At 38.9% G+C, this 15,403-nt stretch overlaps 2 protein-coding genes and 1 long non-coding RNA gene across 4 annotated transcripts in view; 2 read left to right on the forward strand and 1 right to left on the reverse strand.

The window, feature by feature from the left end:
* The window catches only part of LOC134331680 (uncharacterized), a 36,303-nt gene extending 24,988 nt beyond the window's left edge, over positions 1–11,315 (reverse strand). Inside the window, exon 1 of the long non-coding RNA XR_010015145.1 lies at positions 11,101–11,315. This is a non-coding gene — a long non-coding RNA (uncharacterized LOC134331680). The remainder of the gene's footprint in view (positions 1–11,100) is intronic.
* Positions 2,719–6,829, forward strand: clec3a (C-type lectin domain family 3, member A). The gene is made up of 3 exons (XM_063013180.1): positions 2,719–2,824; positions 2,924–3,001; positions 6,432–6,829. The coding sequence occupies exons 1-3, from the start codon at positions 2,719–2,721 to the stop codon at positions 6,827–6,829; spliced, it is 582 nt and encodes a 193-aa protein (XP_062869250.1).
* usp47 (ubiquitin specific peptidase 47) overlaps positions 11,246–15,403 on the forward strand; it is a 36,296-nt gene continuing 32,138 nt past the window's right edge. For both annotated transcript variants that reach the window (XM_063013176.1, XM_063013177.1), the window contains exon 1: positions 11,246–11,452. In XM_063013176.1, coding sequence (XP_062869246.1) covers positions 11,408–11,452 — 45 coding nt within the window. In that variant the 5' untranslated portion in view covers positions 11,246–11,407. The remainder of the gene's footprint in view (positions 11,453–15,403) is intronic.

The following is a 15,403-nucleotide window of genomic DNA, read 5'->3' on the forward strand; positions in this document are numbered from 1 at the left end:
AGTGTCTAACTTGTTAAATGTCATTAACTTGCCTTAAAAAGTGATGCTTTTCCCAACCGATTTCCAGCCATAAAACTGCATATTTTTGAGCTGTAGTCATGGTGATAGTGATTTACTATGTTGTGCATTGAAAAACAGTTCTGTTATGTGAATAAAATAAACAGCAGAGCATTGATGAGTTTTGTTTTTTTTCTTGTGTAAAATTCTGAATCCATAGGTCAGATTACATTTGTGAATCCCCTTTATCTGGTATATGAGCTTTTACAGAAAGCTTACAGCCTGGGATGTTGTAAAGGCAAAATTGATTTTTCCTCTTCACTGAGCAGCACAGCAAGGTGATGAAATAACAGTGGCATCAGTGATTAAAAAAGAAGCTCTTTCCATCTACAGAAATATCAGCCAGTGACCTTTTCATCAGCCTGGCTGTAAACATTACTATTATATGACTAATAGGATACAGACCTTTTCATCAGAGCATCTGAACATCCAGCCTTCTCATCCTTCTGAAGCGATGAAATAGTCTATATGGCCAAACGTATGTGGACAACTGACTATAAGCTTGTTGAACACCATATTCCCACTATCATACTATAAAACAGCCTTCACTTCTCTGGGAGGTTTTTTCCACATTTTGAAGAGTAAAACACACTATGTGTACACCGATTAGGCATAACATTTTGACCACCTTCCTAATATTGTGTTGGTCCCCCTTTTGCAGCCCCATATGCAACAAACTGTGATGCACTGTGTATTCTGACACCTTTCTATCAGAACCAGCATTAACTGTTTCAGCAATTTGAGCTACAGTAGCTCGTCTGTTGGATCTGACCACACAGGCCAGCCTTCGCTCCCCACGTGCATCAATGAGCCTTGACCGCCCATGACCCTGTCGTCGGTTAACCACTGTTCCTTTCTTGGACCACTTTTAATAGATACTGACCACTACAGATCGGGAACACCCCACAAGAGCTGCCGTTTTGGAAATGCTCTGACCCAGTCGTCTAGCTATCACAATTTGGCCCTTGTCAAACTCGCTCAAAGCATAATGCTTGCCCATTTTTCCTGCGTCTAATACATCAACTTTGAGAATAAAATGTTCACTGCTGCCTAATATATCCCACCCACTAACAGGTGGCGTGATGAAGAGATAATCAGTGTTATTTACTTCACCTGTCAATGGTCATAATGTTCTGCCTGGTCGGTGTATATGATAATAATCTGTCAAATCGGGCACTAATGTTGGCTGAAAAGTCGACATTACCAATTGAACAGTTTGTGGTCAAGGGTCTTGTTGACCACTGGTGATCCTCCATTTTTTCCCCAATTTTTAAAACACAAATGTAATTAGCCTAGCTACTGTGACCATTCTTGGAATTGAAAGATCAGTTGCAAGTCAGGCATTTTTCTCACTAATGCTCCTGTCTGAATGAGACTTGTTTTTACTCATTTTAAATACAAGTACATTGAGTGTGTGAGATGGTCCACGGAAGTTCAAACACCGATCTTATTTTGCATTTAGCATTAGGAGCTAAAAATAATCCTGTCTGAACACAGCTCTAAACTGGATTCGCTCACTCACCTCCACCAGCCTCCCTGACTCCTCAGCTCAAACAGATACAAACATGCACTGTTCTAGTTCTGCCCAGGCTTGGGTTGTTTATTGACACCCAAGTGCTAGTTGGTCCTGCATGTGTTTATTTTATCCTCAAACTGCAAGTCATGGAATTCATTTGTTTATTCAAAACAAAAATATTATATATATATTTTACCTACCATGAAGCACAGTGGTGGCAACATTATAGGGATGTTTTTCTTTAGTAGGAATTGGGCAATTGGTCATGATTGAGGGGGAAATGGACACTGCCAAGTACATCTTATTGTATTAAGAAAAACATGCAAAATTCGACTAGACAGCAAAGAATAGGGCAAAATGTTCACCTTTAGCCAGAGCCCTGATCCCCGTAAATGTAAGTGCTAATACATGTAGACCATATTGTCTGTTCTTGATCATAACACTTACTACTGGGGTGGAATCTGATAATCTTGAATTGCTGCAAACACATGCCTAACATAAGCATGTATCTTGGCAGGCATTAGGTGGTGTTAGGTACACCGCTTACTACGTAGTTTGGACAGGATGCATGTGCTTCCAAAATCTAGATGTGTAAAAAAGGGCTTTTGCTGGTTTAGATTGTAAATGCCCCACTGCACCAAACTAAGACTGCAAAGAAATGGTTTGGTCTGGAACAATCTAATTTTCCCATTGTTTTATGTCTTAATCCTTTGACATTTTTTACTTTATGTGCCTTTACGTGCCAAATGAATAAATCAAACTGCATTTAAAAGTGTGGCAAAAAAGTCAATCAACTACAAAAATTTTAAAAACCCATTTTAATGAGTACAAAACGTACTGCAATTCCAGGCCAGTCTTGTTGACAGATGAATGGGGAAATGAGCTCTATGCTGATCCAGGTAAATATTTATGAATGGTGGGTGGATACAAAGAACTGGCTGTTTATTTCCCCCTTCACTATCCCTCACTATTCCGTCCCTTGTTTTTGAAGCACACTGTCCAACTGTCCAGTTCTGCATTTCAGCCAATAGGCTCAGAGTCTGCAAGTCAAGGGCTGGTGTGTATTTGGCAAGGTGTCCCACTCTAAAAGTGTCTTGCACTCTTATGTAGCCTCTGTGTGTTATAAGTGCTCGCCTGCCGTCGCCATGGCTTTTCCACACTTGTTTTTTCTCTTGCTTTGCTGCATGTTGTTCTGTCAGGGATATGCTCGTCCTTCTCGTGCCAGGAAAGCAGCTCCAGCTCGACAGACAGGTAACATTTCAAGAGTGAATTGCTAATGTATATATTTTTTTTCTTTTGACTTGGTTGTCTTACTCTTAAAATTGTTGTTCTATTGAGACTCTGCAGAAGAGGACGATTTGAGGGCACAAATGAATAAACTATGGCAGGAGGTGAACTCCTTGAAGGAAATGCAAGCATTGCAAACAGGTAGGAACTAAGATGAGAAATTCTCAGTGGAGCTTAATTACAAATTGCAAAAACTTGAAACAATGATGAATCTGCACAGAAGTGGGCAGCCCACTAGTATTATTTCTAGGGCTCACAACATTGAAATTAGAACTTAAAACTGTGTTGGGAATGAATAATTTTTGCCAGTTTTTTTGTTTGTTCGTTTGTTGCTATGGTTCTGCTATATTTGATCCAAATTATTATTTGTTCATACAACATAAGGAAAAGATACTAATTAAAACAAGTTGCTACTGAAGGCATATAGTCATTTTCAGCTACAGTAAAGATAAATAGAGTTCTTATTGAGATCGCCTCTGTAACTTGATATTTGCAGCACCAAATGGTTTTAGATCAGTAAATAAAACTTACACAAAAGACACTTAAATAAAGTTAACAATTATCCATATTTTACAACATGAATATAATTCATTCAGTTATTGTCAGTTTAATCACTGCTTTATCCTGGTCAGGGTCGCAGTGGGTCCGATTTATTGGGCGAAATAAATCGGACCCACTGCGACCCTGACCAGGATAAAGCAGTGATTAAACTGACAATAACTGAATGAATTATATCACCCTTTTAAAAAAAATACTGCCTTTGCATGGTTAATCGAACCGTTTATTTCTGCTGACTAAACATAGCCAGGCCTGATATCTGCTTGAACCTTAAACCTTATTAAAGTCAAGCAGTCACCTTAAAGTTTTTACGTGAATACTATAACACAGTCTGAGAAAGTCTCAGTGGAGCTTATCTTCAAATAGTAAAAAAACTTGGTGGCCAGCCTGCTAATATTTCTCCAAAGGCTCAGCAAAAAATAAAAATGTTAACTTTTGGACATCGTAATCTTAAGACTTAATCTTACTAAGTCTTAGATAGGTCTAATTTGTTCAGACGAAATGCAAGTACAGTATTTCAACATTATACCGGCAGTCAAATACAGTGGTGGTAGTGTGAATGTGTTTGCTGTGTCAGTAATAAAATAAAATAGAAAAAAGCCTTAAATAAAGTGTGAGGTCATCTGTCCATGAGCTAAGATGTAATTTGGCTATGCTGGACAATAATACAAAACACTGAATGAAGTTGATATCTTAAAAGCTGGAAACCAAGACCCACTCTTAAATTATGTTTGGAGAGGTTTTGTCAAAGTTGGACATAAAACTAGTACAAATGCTGTTGAAAGACTTGAAATCTGCCGTTAAGACCTAGTAATGTGTCTGCTATAAAGCAATTAAAAAAAAAAAAATAAAAAAAAAATAAAAAAAAACCATTAAAAAGGCTTTTATTGTTTAAGCTTTCCTTAATGTGTCACACAAATGATGCTGGAAGGGGAGCACAGTTAAGTTTAAAAAGAGCATAAAAGAAGGCAGTTACTGTTCTACATCTTTGTGCTTCTTTAGTATATAAGCATTTTGGTAGGACAAAGTGTTTATGTCCTATTTGCAGTCTGAGGTTTTCTGGGGGGCGCAGAGTTAAATACACTAAATGGTTGCATTGCAAAAGGTTGCTATTCTTGCCAACCATGTTCATTCTCAGTACCTGCATTTTATTCCTGCAAAAACAATCTTAGTTTTTAATGTTTTTTGTGTATTTTTAGTAATTTGGCCAAATTGGTTGAGCCAAAAAATATGCATACAAAAACTTGTTTTAATACTTATTATTAATAGTAGTATAAAAAGTTCTTTAAAGTGTTTTAACTTAATGACATAGCACATACATTTGTGGTGATTTACACATTTTGACTGTTGCCACAAGTTTGGAAACATTTATAATTGATTTCATACACCTTTCACCAGTTTGTGTGGCTGAAAAACATGAATTTAATAAAGAGAAGGGGTGTCCACATACTTTTGGCCACATTATAGCTCTGGATTTTTAATAGTCAAGGTTTATGACTTATACAATTAAGTTATAGCTAGTAACAACTTCTCAATTGATAAATTAATGAGTATCTACAGTAAATATAGCAGATCCTTATTTATAGTTCTGACAAGTAAACAAAAAGTTTCGGTCTAAGCTTCGGTCTAAGCTACATGTGTAAGCAAATGTAGGATGGTGAAACATAAACAATTTGGTGCCCTCTGCTGAATGTAGATGTATTTGTTTATAATGAGTGATTAGTAACCATTTGCTGCAACAAAATGAAAAATAAAAAAATTCATAAATAAATAAACAGTCCAACCACCACCAGCCTAGCCCAGTGCTCAAACAGACATAATTGGCTGTGTCTTAGGAAGAAAAGGTCATACGGGGTAAGCCTGCTTGTCAGTGCAACACCAACTTCTCTCAACTAAGCCGCACTGGTGACTCACCAGGAATCACTGGTGTAAACTGGGCTTCACAAGCGTCAACCTGAGCTAGCACATGGCCCTCCTCGTTCAGTGAAGGTGTCTTGTTGCTGACAGAGACTGGAAACTGAGTATATGCAAATTGGGGCAGAAACTATTAAGTGATATTGAAACAATGAAATCAACTTTATATGTCAAGCTTATGTACAAAACAAACTGACATTACAGTAGCTAACCAAACCCTGACTGTTACCCTGCATGCTTAATTCTAGCACACAGAACATAACAATGTCCAGCTAAGCTACCATTGGCTAAACTCTGTTTTTTTGTTCAGGATTAGGACACCAATCCACCGCAGGGCCTCTGCCACCCCATTCCAAGACATAGCCAATTAGGTGTAAGTAGACCTCAGACCAATTGAAAGCACCACTGGGTATTTGAAGAGGTGGTAAAACAGACAATGAATGAATGAATTTCACTCATTATACAGACTTTTTAACTAATGTTGATAATCCATCAACTATCCAGACATACAGAGATTATTTCATTGGAAAGCAACATATACATAAGACCAAGATATTGTAAAATTGTAGCTGCTCAGGTGGCACAGCGATAAAGTACGCTAGATCACCAGATTTGGGGTTTCGAATACATCGTATCGAATCTCAGTTCTGCCTTTCCGACTGGCTGTTGTTCAGGGTTAGGGGTAAAAAGTCGGATCATAGGTCCTCATAACTGGTGCGACTGCGGCCCCTGCTGGCTGACTGATGGCGCCTGCACAGGGCTGAGGAATAATGCTGATGGGGGTGTGGCCCTCCGTACACAGTGCCCGTCACGTGTATAAACTCGACTCATGCAGGTGAAAAATGCAGTCTGTACTGACTGTACGTGCCAGAGGGGGAGCATGTCAGTTGAGAGGCGTCCTCAGACAGCGGTGAAGGGTCGAATCAGTATAGAGGACGCATTCAGGGTAATTGGACACGACTAGACTGAGCGATAAAAATTGGGGAAAAAAGAGGGGAAAAATATAAATAAAAAAAAGATGTAAAATTGTAAAAATAATAAAATAATATATATTATATAAATATAATTAATATTGATTCTGTCTAAACACTTTTTTCAGTTTGTCTTCGTGGCATTAAAGCTAACAGGAAATGTTACCTGGCTATTGAAGAGCCCAAGCATTATCATGAAGCTAATGAGGACTGCATTGCTCAAGGAGGAACCCTAGCCACACCACGCAACCTGAAGGAGAACAACGACCTACGAGACTATGCCAAAGACAGCTCGCCTGGGAGCAAAGACTTTTGGATAGGTGTGACTGACATTGTAAAAGAGGGTCAATACATTGATGTAAATAGCATTGCTATCACTTACTTTAACTGGGATCGTGCCAGGAAAGAGCCAACTGGAGGAAAACGAGAGAGCTGTGTTGTGCTTTCGCTCTCAGCACAGGGCAAGTGGTACGATGAGGTCTGTCGCACCCCAAAGAAATACATCTGTGAATACCTCATTCCTTAATAAACAGTAAAAACACGATGCCATAGGCTTGCTAACAACTCGATTTCTGGTACTGATTAACAATTCTGTCCAAAAATGTTATGTCTTGGTTTGTTTACCCATCAAAAGTCAAATATCTGCTGTAACATACATTAATGTTTGGTTAAAGTATCTGTGTAAATGTTAAAGGTTTTGCCATCCACCTGGGGGTCCAGGGTTTGAATCTCAGCGATGCTATCGGCCAGTCAGGTGTCTGCATTATTGACATGAATGGCTAAACGTCCTTGGGAAAGGGGGGATGGGTGACAGAAACAGCCTAGCCATTATCAGTGTGCTCTCAGTGCCGGTTCAACGTGCAGGACACGCATGCTAACGCGCCGGTGCCTGGCACACGCCTCCTCCTACATGTGTGAAGCTGCTTCAAGTAGTTTAGATTTGTTTAACTTACTTATATACATGTACAATACATAATAATGCATAACACATACAGTATATTCATATAAGTATAATGTTTTGTACAATGTTTTTCTGTGCTGTGTCATATATTTTGTCCTGTTTAAATATTACCTCCTCATCATTACATCAACATTAAAACTCTTCCATGGCAGGACCGTTTTATTAAATAATCAGTGTTTTTTGACAGTTTTCTCTAATGATCTGTTAGTATTACAGTGTAAACGGTATAGCCAAAAATATCTATAATGATTTTTTGTCAAACTGTGTACTGTACATTGTTATTTTCCTAGCCCTAGTGCCAAAGTGTCCTGTTTAAAAAATCATCATGGAAATTCCTTATCTCTGATTGGTATGTGGTGTACAATAATTCCTTGTGACACCACTAAGGCAGATCTTATAATAGAATTCTGTGGATGTAGGAAACTAAAATACATTAGATACGATCTGACAAAGGGTCACATCATACAAAAATAATGGGGAGGTGGAGTGCAAAAAAGCATTGCAGTGCATACCAGGCATACAAGTACTAGAAATGTTAAGAATGCTTCAATTTGTGAGGTCTAGTTTAGCTTTTGTGCACTTTGTCTACATAGCCCAAACACAGTTTTCCAACCTTATCATATTTTATGACATACAAATAAGCAAACATTCATTCATTCATTCATTCATTCATTTTCTTATCCTCTTATCCAATTAGGGTCGATTGGGGTGTGTGTGTGTTGCTGGAGCCTATCCCAGCTTTTCAATGGGTGCAAGGCACACAGTAACACCCTGGACGGGACGCCAGTCCATCGCAGGGCAGACACACATACACACACACACACACACCCATTCACTTACAGGGCAATTCAGTGTCTCCAATTAACCTGACTGCATGTTTTTGGACTGTGGGAGGAAACCGGAGCTCCTGGAGGAAACCCACGCAGACACGGGGAGAACATGCAAACTCCGCACAGAAAGGACCTGGACCGCCCCGCCTGGGGATCAAACCCAGGACCTTCCCGCTGTGAAGCGACAGTGCTACCCACTAAGCCACCGTGCCGCCCTAATAAGCAAACACTAAATGCTATATTGCTGACTGTGGTGGTAATTTTTTCAAGCCTTATGGACTGTGTGTATTTAAAAAGTTATCTGCAAACATGCTCCCTATACCGAACAATATAGGGAGTAATTTTAATACTCTTCCCAAAGTCGAAGTGTCCCTGTGATCCATCATGACTGTGAAGTCACAAACTGATTTGGCCCTTTGCACCCTACAGATGGCATCCTGCAGTGTAGGAGTGTTAGTGTTATGTACTATTAGGTTATGAAGAAACAAAGGACAACAGTCAATTCTGCAGAACAGCTCTTTAGACATATTCTGTATCCCAGAACTGTCTGCAGCTTCTGCCTGCAAAACATCTTAAACACAATCTGGATAGAACCCTTATTAAGACTTTAAGTGAAGTGAGTAGAAACAAAATTTATTTAAACATACAATACATGGCCAAAGATATGCGGACACCCTACCATGAGCTTGTTTGTCATTATATCCCCCTTGGGTTATAACAGATACATCAGATCAAAGCATCTGTGAGGTCAAGCATTAATGTTAAATGAGAAAGCCTGGCTTGCAACCGACACCATGATTCATCTTAAAGATCAGTGGTAATAAGGTCAGAGCTCTGTGCTGCACTGAAGTTTCTCCACACCTAACTCAACAAATCATGTATTTATGACTCACACTTTGTGCAGAGGGGTGCAGTCGTTCTAAAACAGGAAAGGTCATTTTCCAAACTGTTGCCACAAAGTTGGAAACATATAATGTATTTTATATAAATCTCAAAAATTAGGAGGCCATTACTTTTACATTACAGTACACCATACAGCCAAAGGTATGTGGACACTAAACAATTTACAGTCCTGTGCACTAATGCTAAAACAATTCTTTTTTAAATATGTTTGCAATGTTGAAATTTAAATTAACAAAACAGAACCTGGACTTGGACAGTTGTTTTTCATGTTTAGATAATGCACATTGATTAATTCGTCCACAACATGTAAACTAAAAAGAATGTAAACCTTATTGTTTACTACCTGGTACAATAATTTAGCATCGGTAATGTATGTGTAGCTGCTGATCAGACTTGCAGATGACTGAGATTTTGGAACAATCTGGGGTTTCTTACATGACCAGTCCTCTTGCCTCACTATTCACAGTAATCCAATAACCACAAAAAAGCAAGTCTGCCATGAATATATGCTGCTAAAACTGTCCAAAAGCAAGCTGGTTTTACATTTTCATTAATCTGAGGCATGAAATAAGCCTCTTTTTCAAAATCCACACCTTGGGGCTCTAATGAAGTCTATTGCCATAGACTAAGAAGATGCAGATTTGTAGAGAAATGACCAGCTATAGAGCCGCTCAGGTGGCGCAGCGGTAAAACACGCTAGCACACCAGAGCTGACATCAAACTCGTGGGTTTGAAACTCGGCAGGCGGCTACATGAACAATGATTGGCTGTTGTTCATACAGGGTGGGAGCCGGAGCCAGGACCTCATAACTGATGCAATTACGACCTCTGCTGGCTTACTGATGGCGCCTGCACAGAGTCGAGAAATAATGCGTTGATCAGGATGTGGCTCTCGGTACACAAAGCTGATCTGCATATAAACTCGCCTCGTGCAGGTGAAAAGATGCAGTCGGCCATTGCGCACGTCAGTGTGTCAGTCTCGCTCTCCTCAACCAGGGGCGGGGATCAGCTTCGGTAGGCAAGGCAAGGCAAGTTTATTTGTATAGCACCTTTCATACACATTAGCAATTCAAAGTGCTTTACATAAAGAAAAAAAATAATTAAAAGCATTAAAGCATTCCTGAGATCTAGAACCTCAGAAAGACTTCTTGCAAACATTTAGTTACAATTAAGAGAACATGAAATTCAAACAAGAGAGATGAAAAATTCAGAACATGAAAAACTAAAACTGAAGCGTAATGCAATCAGTAGGGATTTAATGATACACTCTACCCACTCTTTTTTCCCAATTTCCTTTTACTTTTTTTTATTATTTCTCTTACAAAAATTTAATAAAATCTTTTATTTATCTAAATAATGAATGCCCTTTTATTTCTGAGGTAGGTACAAACTATGCAAAACAATGCTGCACATTTCCCTTTTTGTATAAAAAAAACTAAAATTAAATTTCAAAACAAATCCCACATTACATAAATAAATGAACAATATAAACAAATAAAGAAAGTATCCTCACATAAATAAATTTGGCTGGAAAATCCCGTACAACTCACAACTGTGTAGTGATGTCAACCAGGTGAGGTGAATAGCGCCAGTGCCCTCTGCTGTTTAAAGTGAATATCGATTCATTTTACATGAATTACCGATTCGAATCGTGGCACATGTGCACCGATTTTTAACTGCCTTGTGGTGCATCGTTACATCCCTTGCATTCAGGTAATTGAATATGACTAGATTGGGAGGAAAATGTAGTAAAATGCAAACAAAAGAAGAAATGACCAGCTGCAGTAATCCAATAATTACCAAGAAATTAGGTGGTAGATGTTTTAGACATAAACGTGTCAGACAGACCATGACAAACCTATTACAATTTTAATTAGTAAAATTGTTGTATACAAAGCTGTATGGATTTTAATCATTCAGTCACAGAAAACAGTTAAGGTCAATAAAATTCCATGACTGCCATGGCAGACAAGTTTATACAAACTTAAATTTAACTGTAGTCCATGCACACCTACCAGTCAAGCAAAACATTTATACCACCGTTGGATAATTATATATAATTTCTCTCATGAGACACATGATCATCATCAACAAAACACTCACCCTCGTCATTACCAGGATCATCGACGTCATCGTGTAAAAAAACGTGAGTGTTTAGGAAGTGACGCAGAAATGGAGCTGAGATCTCGTGCAACTGAGAGACGGCCATTTTTAGTGCTCATTGATTGCTGTTTGCGCTCGCAGTAGAACGGAGAGTATCTGCGATCACTTCAATTACAAGCTCCGATCCAGCAGCGTGTCCGTTATATCTGCTGGATCTGTTCATCGCGAATAATGTTTATCCGAGCGACTGGGATGAGTCGCTGTTGATGCCAGAGCTCGGGTAGATGTGCGCTTAACTCTGGCCCGAATGGAAATGGTGCCCAGCGAGGAGAGCCAGCTTGTACCCAGAGAGGTGAGATTATCACAGCACTCGCTGCAAGAGACGCAGGCTGTTTAACACTGACTGAACCCAGTTTCACTTTCTTATCAGCTGGTTTCTTAATGAGGCTCCAGATTGTGCAGATTTTTCACGTCTTTAATCTCGACGGTGTGAGAAAAACAAATGACGTTGTTACGCACAATCACAATACTGTTAGCCAAACGCTAACTGGAGCCTGGTGGGTTGCGTTCCAAACCGCACTCTATTGTACTAGGTAGTAAGTCTGATTAGACCAGCGCGCAGTTGGCATGAGTACACAATATTTAGCACTATGCGTGCTGTTTGGGACGCAGCCTGTCGTTTGTCAGCAACAATGCTAACAATAACAGCCAAGACAGCTGGCAAAGCACGGCTGGCATGCAATAGTGACAAATCATCATACGGTATTAAAAACAAACTTGTAACTCTGTAATAAAATGATTAAATAGATCGAAATGTTGTATTGATATCCGAACCAAAACTGACGTAAGCCGGATGCGTTGTTAGATAAACCGCATTAGCCAAGCTGTTGAATTAGCAAAACATTTGTGAGTTTTTTAAATAATTGAATAATTATAAATTAAATCGTAAATTAAAACTTTTGAAATGTTAATGAATTAAACTTTTATTTCTGTTATAAATTCAGAGTTAGGCTAGCTGCCTCTGTATTTGCTGGCTGCGTCCCAAACAGCATACTAGCGCACTAAACACTGTCAAACAAGTGCATCATCAATAGTGTTGCTATTTATATATAGCATATAGTACGACAGTGTGCTGCTTTGTGTTTTTAAGGTAGACAAATGACTGTTTAAGCTAACTAAACTAGTCAGCGTATTAAAATATATCTGAATAAACGAACAACTTGTCCGTGAGCCAGCATCTTCGAAAATGATTTGTTTGTAGTTCGCCTACAAACCGCATTAGCCAAGAGGTTCATTGCTACAAAGTAGCAAAACAAGATAGCTGTCAAGATAAGGTTTTAATTAAAGATTTAGACACCAGCTTCTACGTTAGGACATTAAACGCGTTAAACTTCATTAAACTATTTATATTGAAAGCTGAGTAGGTCACGCTAGCTACCTTTGTATTTTTGTGACGTCCGAACCAATACTACCATACTAAATAGTATTTCAAGCGAATGCATAGTTGTAGTGTCTTTTTAATATATAAATACATATAAATGTGTCTTGTAATGTATTGTATGGCACAAAATGTTGCTGTCTTGCAAACCTACCAACCGCATACTACTGTACTAAACAGTTTGTCAGTTTCTCTCACCTATGTATAGACGCTACTATTTTGAGAACTGCTTCCGAATTAAACTACATTAGCTATAATGTACTTATTTTATGTAGTAGCTGTACAAGACACGACAGCTGTTTAGATTAAATCAATAAGCCACGAGAGACCGTGCGTTACTGCGATTTTATTACGGGGAAGGATGTTTCGTGTCGTGCCGAAAACGTCTTTCCCAGTGTCTCGAGTGGCTTATTGCTTTTATAAAACAGCGGTCAACATAAAATATAATAAAATACAACAATGTTCAATTTATAAATGTTTTTATTTACAAAAACACTTACAAAAAGCATTCTTCCGTGAAATCAGGTAGTCCGTTAACAGTGTTGCTAGGCAACATGATGGCGAACATAACATTCGCAATAAACATTCCTCCACAAACACTATTACACTATTTCTTGGACGAAACACCAGCTTAATGATTAGGATTACTGTTTATATTAATCTGGACATTTCCATGTATAGTACATGACTTAAAATAGTGTTCAACCAAGTTTGTACTTTTTCTTTTCAGTGGCGTATTAATATGGAATGATGTGAGGTGGTCATAGGTGTGCGTATATCGGGGATTATAAAACGGATAGTTCCGGTCCTAAAATCTGATTGGCTGAGCCGCGTTCGAAGCCGTTGTAAAATCCCCGATAAACGCACACCTAGGACCACCTCACATCATTCCATATTAATACGCCACTGAATAGAAAAGTTAATGTTATTTTCGCCCTCATGTTGCCTAGCAACACTGTTAATCGAACTATTTTGCGTCGCGGAAGAATGCTTTATTGTAAGTTTATACACAATAAATACATTTATGAATTAAACATTGTTGTATTTATTATATTTTTTGTTGACCGCCGTTTTATAAAAGCAATAAGCCACTCGAGACCGTGCATTACTGTTATGATTTTAGCACGGGGAAAGAAGTTTTAAAATCACAGTAATGCACGGCCTCTCGTGGCTTATTGCTTTATTTTACAACGGCTTCGAACGAGGCTCAGCCAATCAGATTTTAGGACCGGAACTATCCGTTTTATAAATTGCAAGTAAACTACAAGCAAAAGCAATTTTTACCTGTTAAATGATTTCAACTGGAAGCTGAGTTACGTTGGCTGTGTTTCAAACAGCCTACTACACAGTACATTATTAAATTGGCGTTACTATTTATATTACAAATATTCCTGTAGATATTAAATGTTTTGTCTAAATAATATGACAGAAACAAATGACATTATGTAGCGTACAATCACAATACTGTTATTCAAACGCAAATTAGCCTTGGCTGCGTCCCAAACCACACTACTGTAGTTTTTGCATTGTGTGGTATCATATGATACAGTACGTTTTAAAATCCGTTAACCCATCTTCCACTGCCAAGTGACCCGTACTGTACTTAAGTACCCATGTTAGGGCTGCACGGTGGCTCAGTGGGTAGCACCGTCGCCTCACAGCAAGAAGATCATGGGTTCGATCCCCAGGTTGGGCGGTCCGGGCCCTTTCTGTGTGGAGTTTGCATGTTCTCCCCGTGTCTGCGTGGGTTTCCTCCGGGAGCTCCGGTTTCCTCCCACAGTCCAAAGACGTGCAAGTGAGGTGAATTGGAGATACAAAATTGTCCATGACTGCGTTTGACATTAAACTTGTGAACTGATGAATCTTGTGTAACGAATAACTATTGTTTCTGTCATGAATGTAACCAAAGTGTAAAACATTACATTAAAATCCTAATAAACAAACAAGTACCCATGTTAGGGTTGGTTACCCTTCTTTGCCAGCGACTAAGCATATAACACCGGGCTGTATGGGCAGAGCAAAAATAGTGAAGACCTTTGCTTGATTAAACAGAATCACAAACAAAGTGAAACAACCAACCACAATAGACCTTATCAATGCTGTCATGAAAATCCTAAGGAAAAAAAACAACTAAAACTTGACTACAGAAATGTGAACAACACAACAACCAAAGCAGGGCAAACCAAAAGTCATTCTGTAGCTGCTGCTATTGTTTACATTTACAGTGGTGTATTTACTTTAAGTTCTGGGGCGGCACGGTGGCTAAGTGGGTAGCACTGTCGCCTCACAGCAAGAAGGTCCTGGGTTTGATCCCCAGGTGGGGCGGTCTGGGTCCTTTCTGTGTGGAGTTTGCATGTTCTCCCCGTGCCTGCGTGGGTTTACTCCGGGTGCTCCGGTTTCCTCCCACAGGAATACTAAATTGTCCATGACTGTGTTCGATATAACCTTGTGAACTGAAGAACCTTGTGTGAAGATAAACTACTGTTTCCTGTCATGAATGTAACCAAAAAGTGTAAAACATGACGTTAAAATCCTAATAAACAAACAAACAAACAAACTTTAAGTTCTGGATTTAGATACATACTGTACTGTTCTCTGAGGGACTGTACAGTGTAAAAGGTGCTTAAAGAAAGTGTTATTCCTATTTTTACACAATATGTAGTACAGTAGTCTAAAAAGCCTTTCTAAAACTCCAAATTTCCCACAAACAATTGTGGCATTTGCTATATTACTTACTGTAACTAAACAGGTAAACAACTTGTTAGTGAGTCACCGGCGTGTTTGTTGTTGGGCACCTGCAAACCCGCCAACAAAACCTCGGTTTCCTTTTTAGCTACATACTACCAAACAAAATAGTGTACCTAT

The sequence above is a fragment of the Trichomycterus rosablanca genome, chromosome 17 (genome assembly GCF_030014385.1).
Source record: "Trichomycterus rosablanca isolate fTriRos1 chromosome 17, fTriRos1.hap1, whole genome shotgun sequence".
Classification (NCBI taxonomy): Eukaryota; Metazoa; Chordata; class Actinopteri; order Siluriformes; family Trichomycteridae; genus Trichomycterus; species Trichomycterus rosablanca.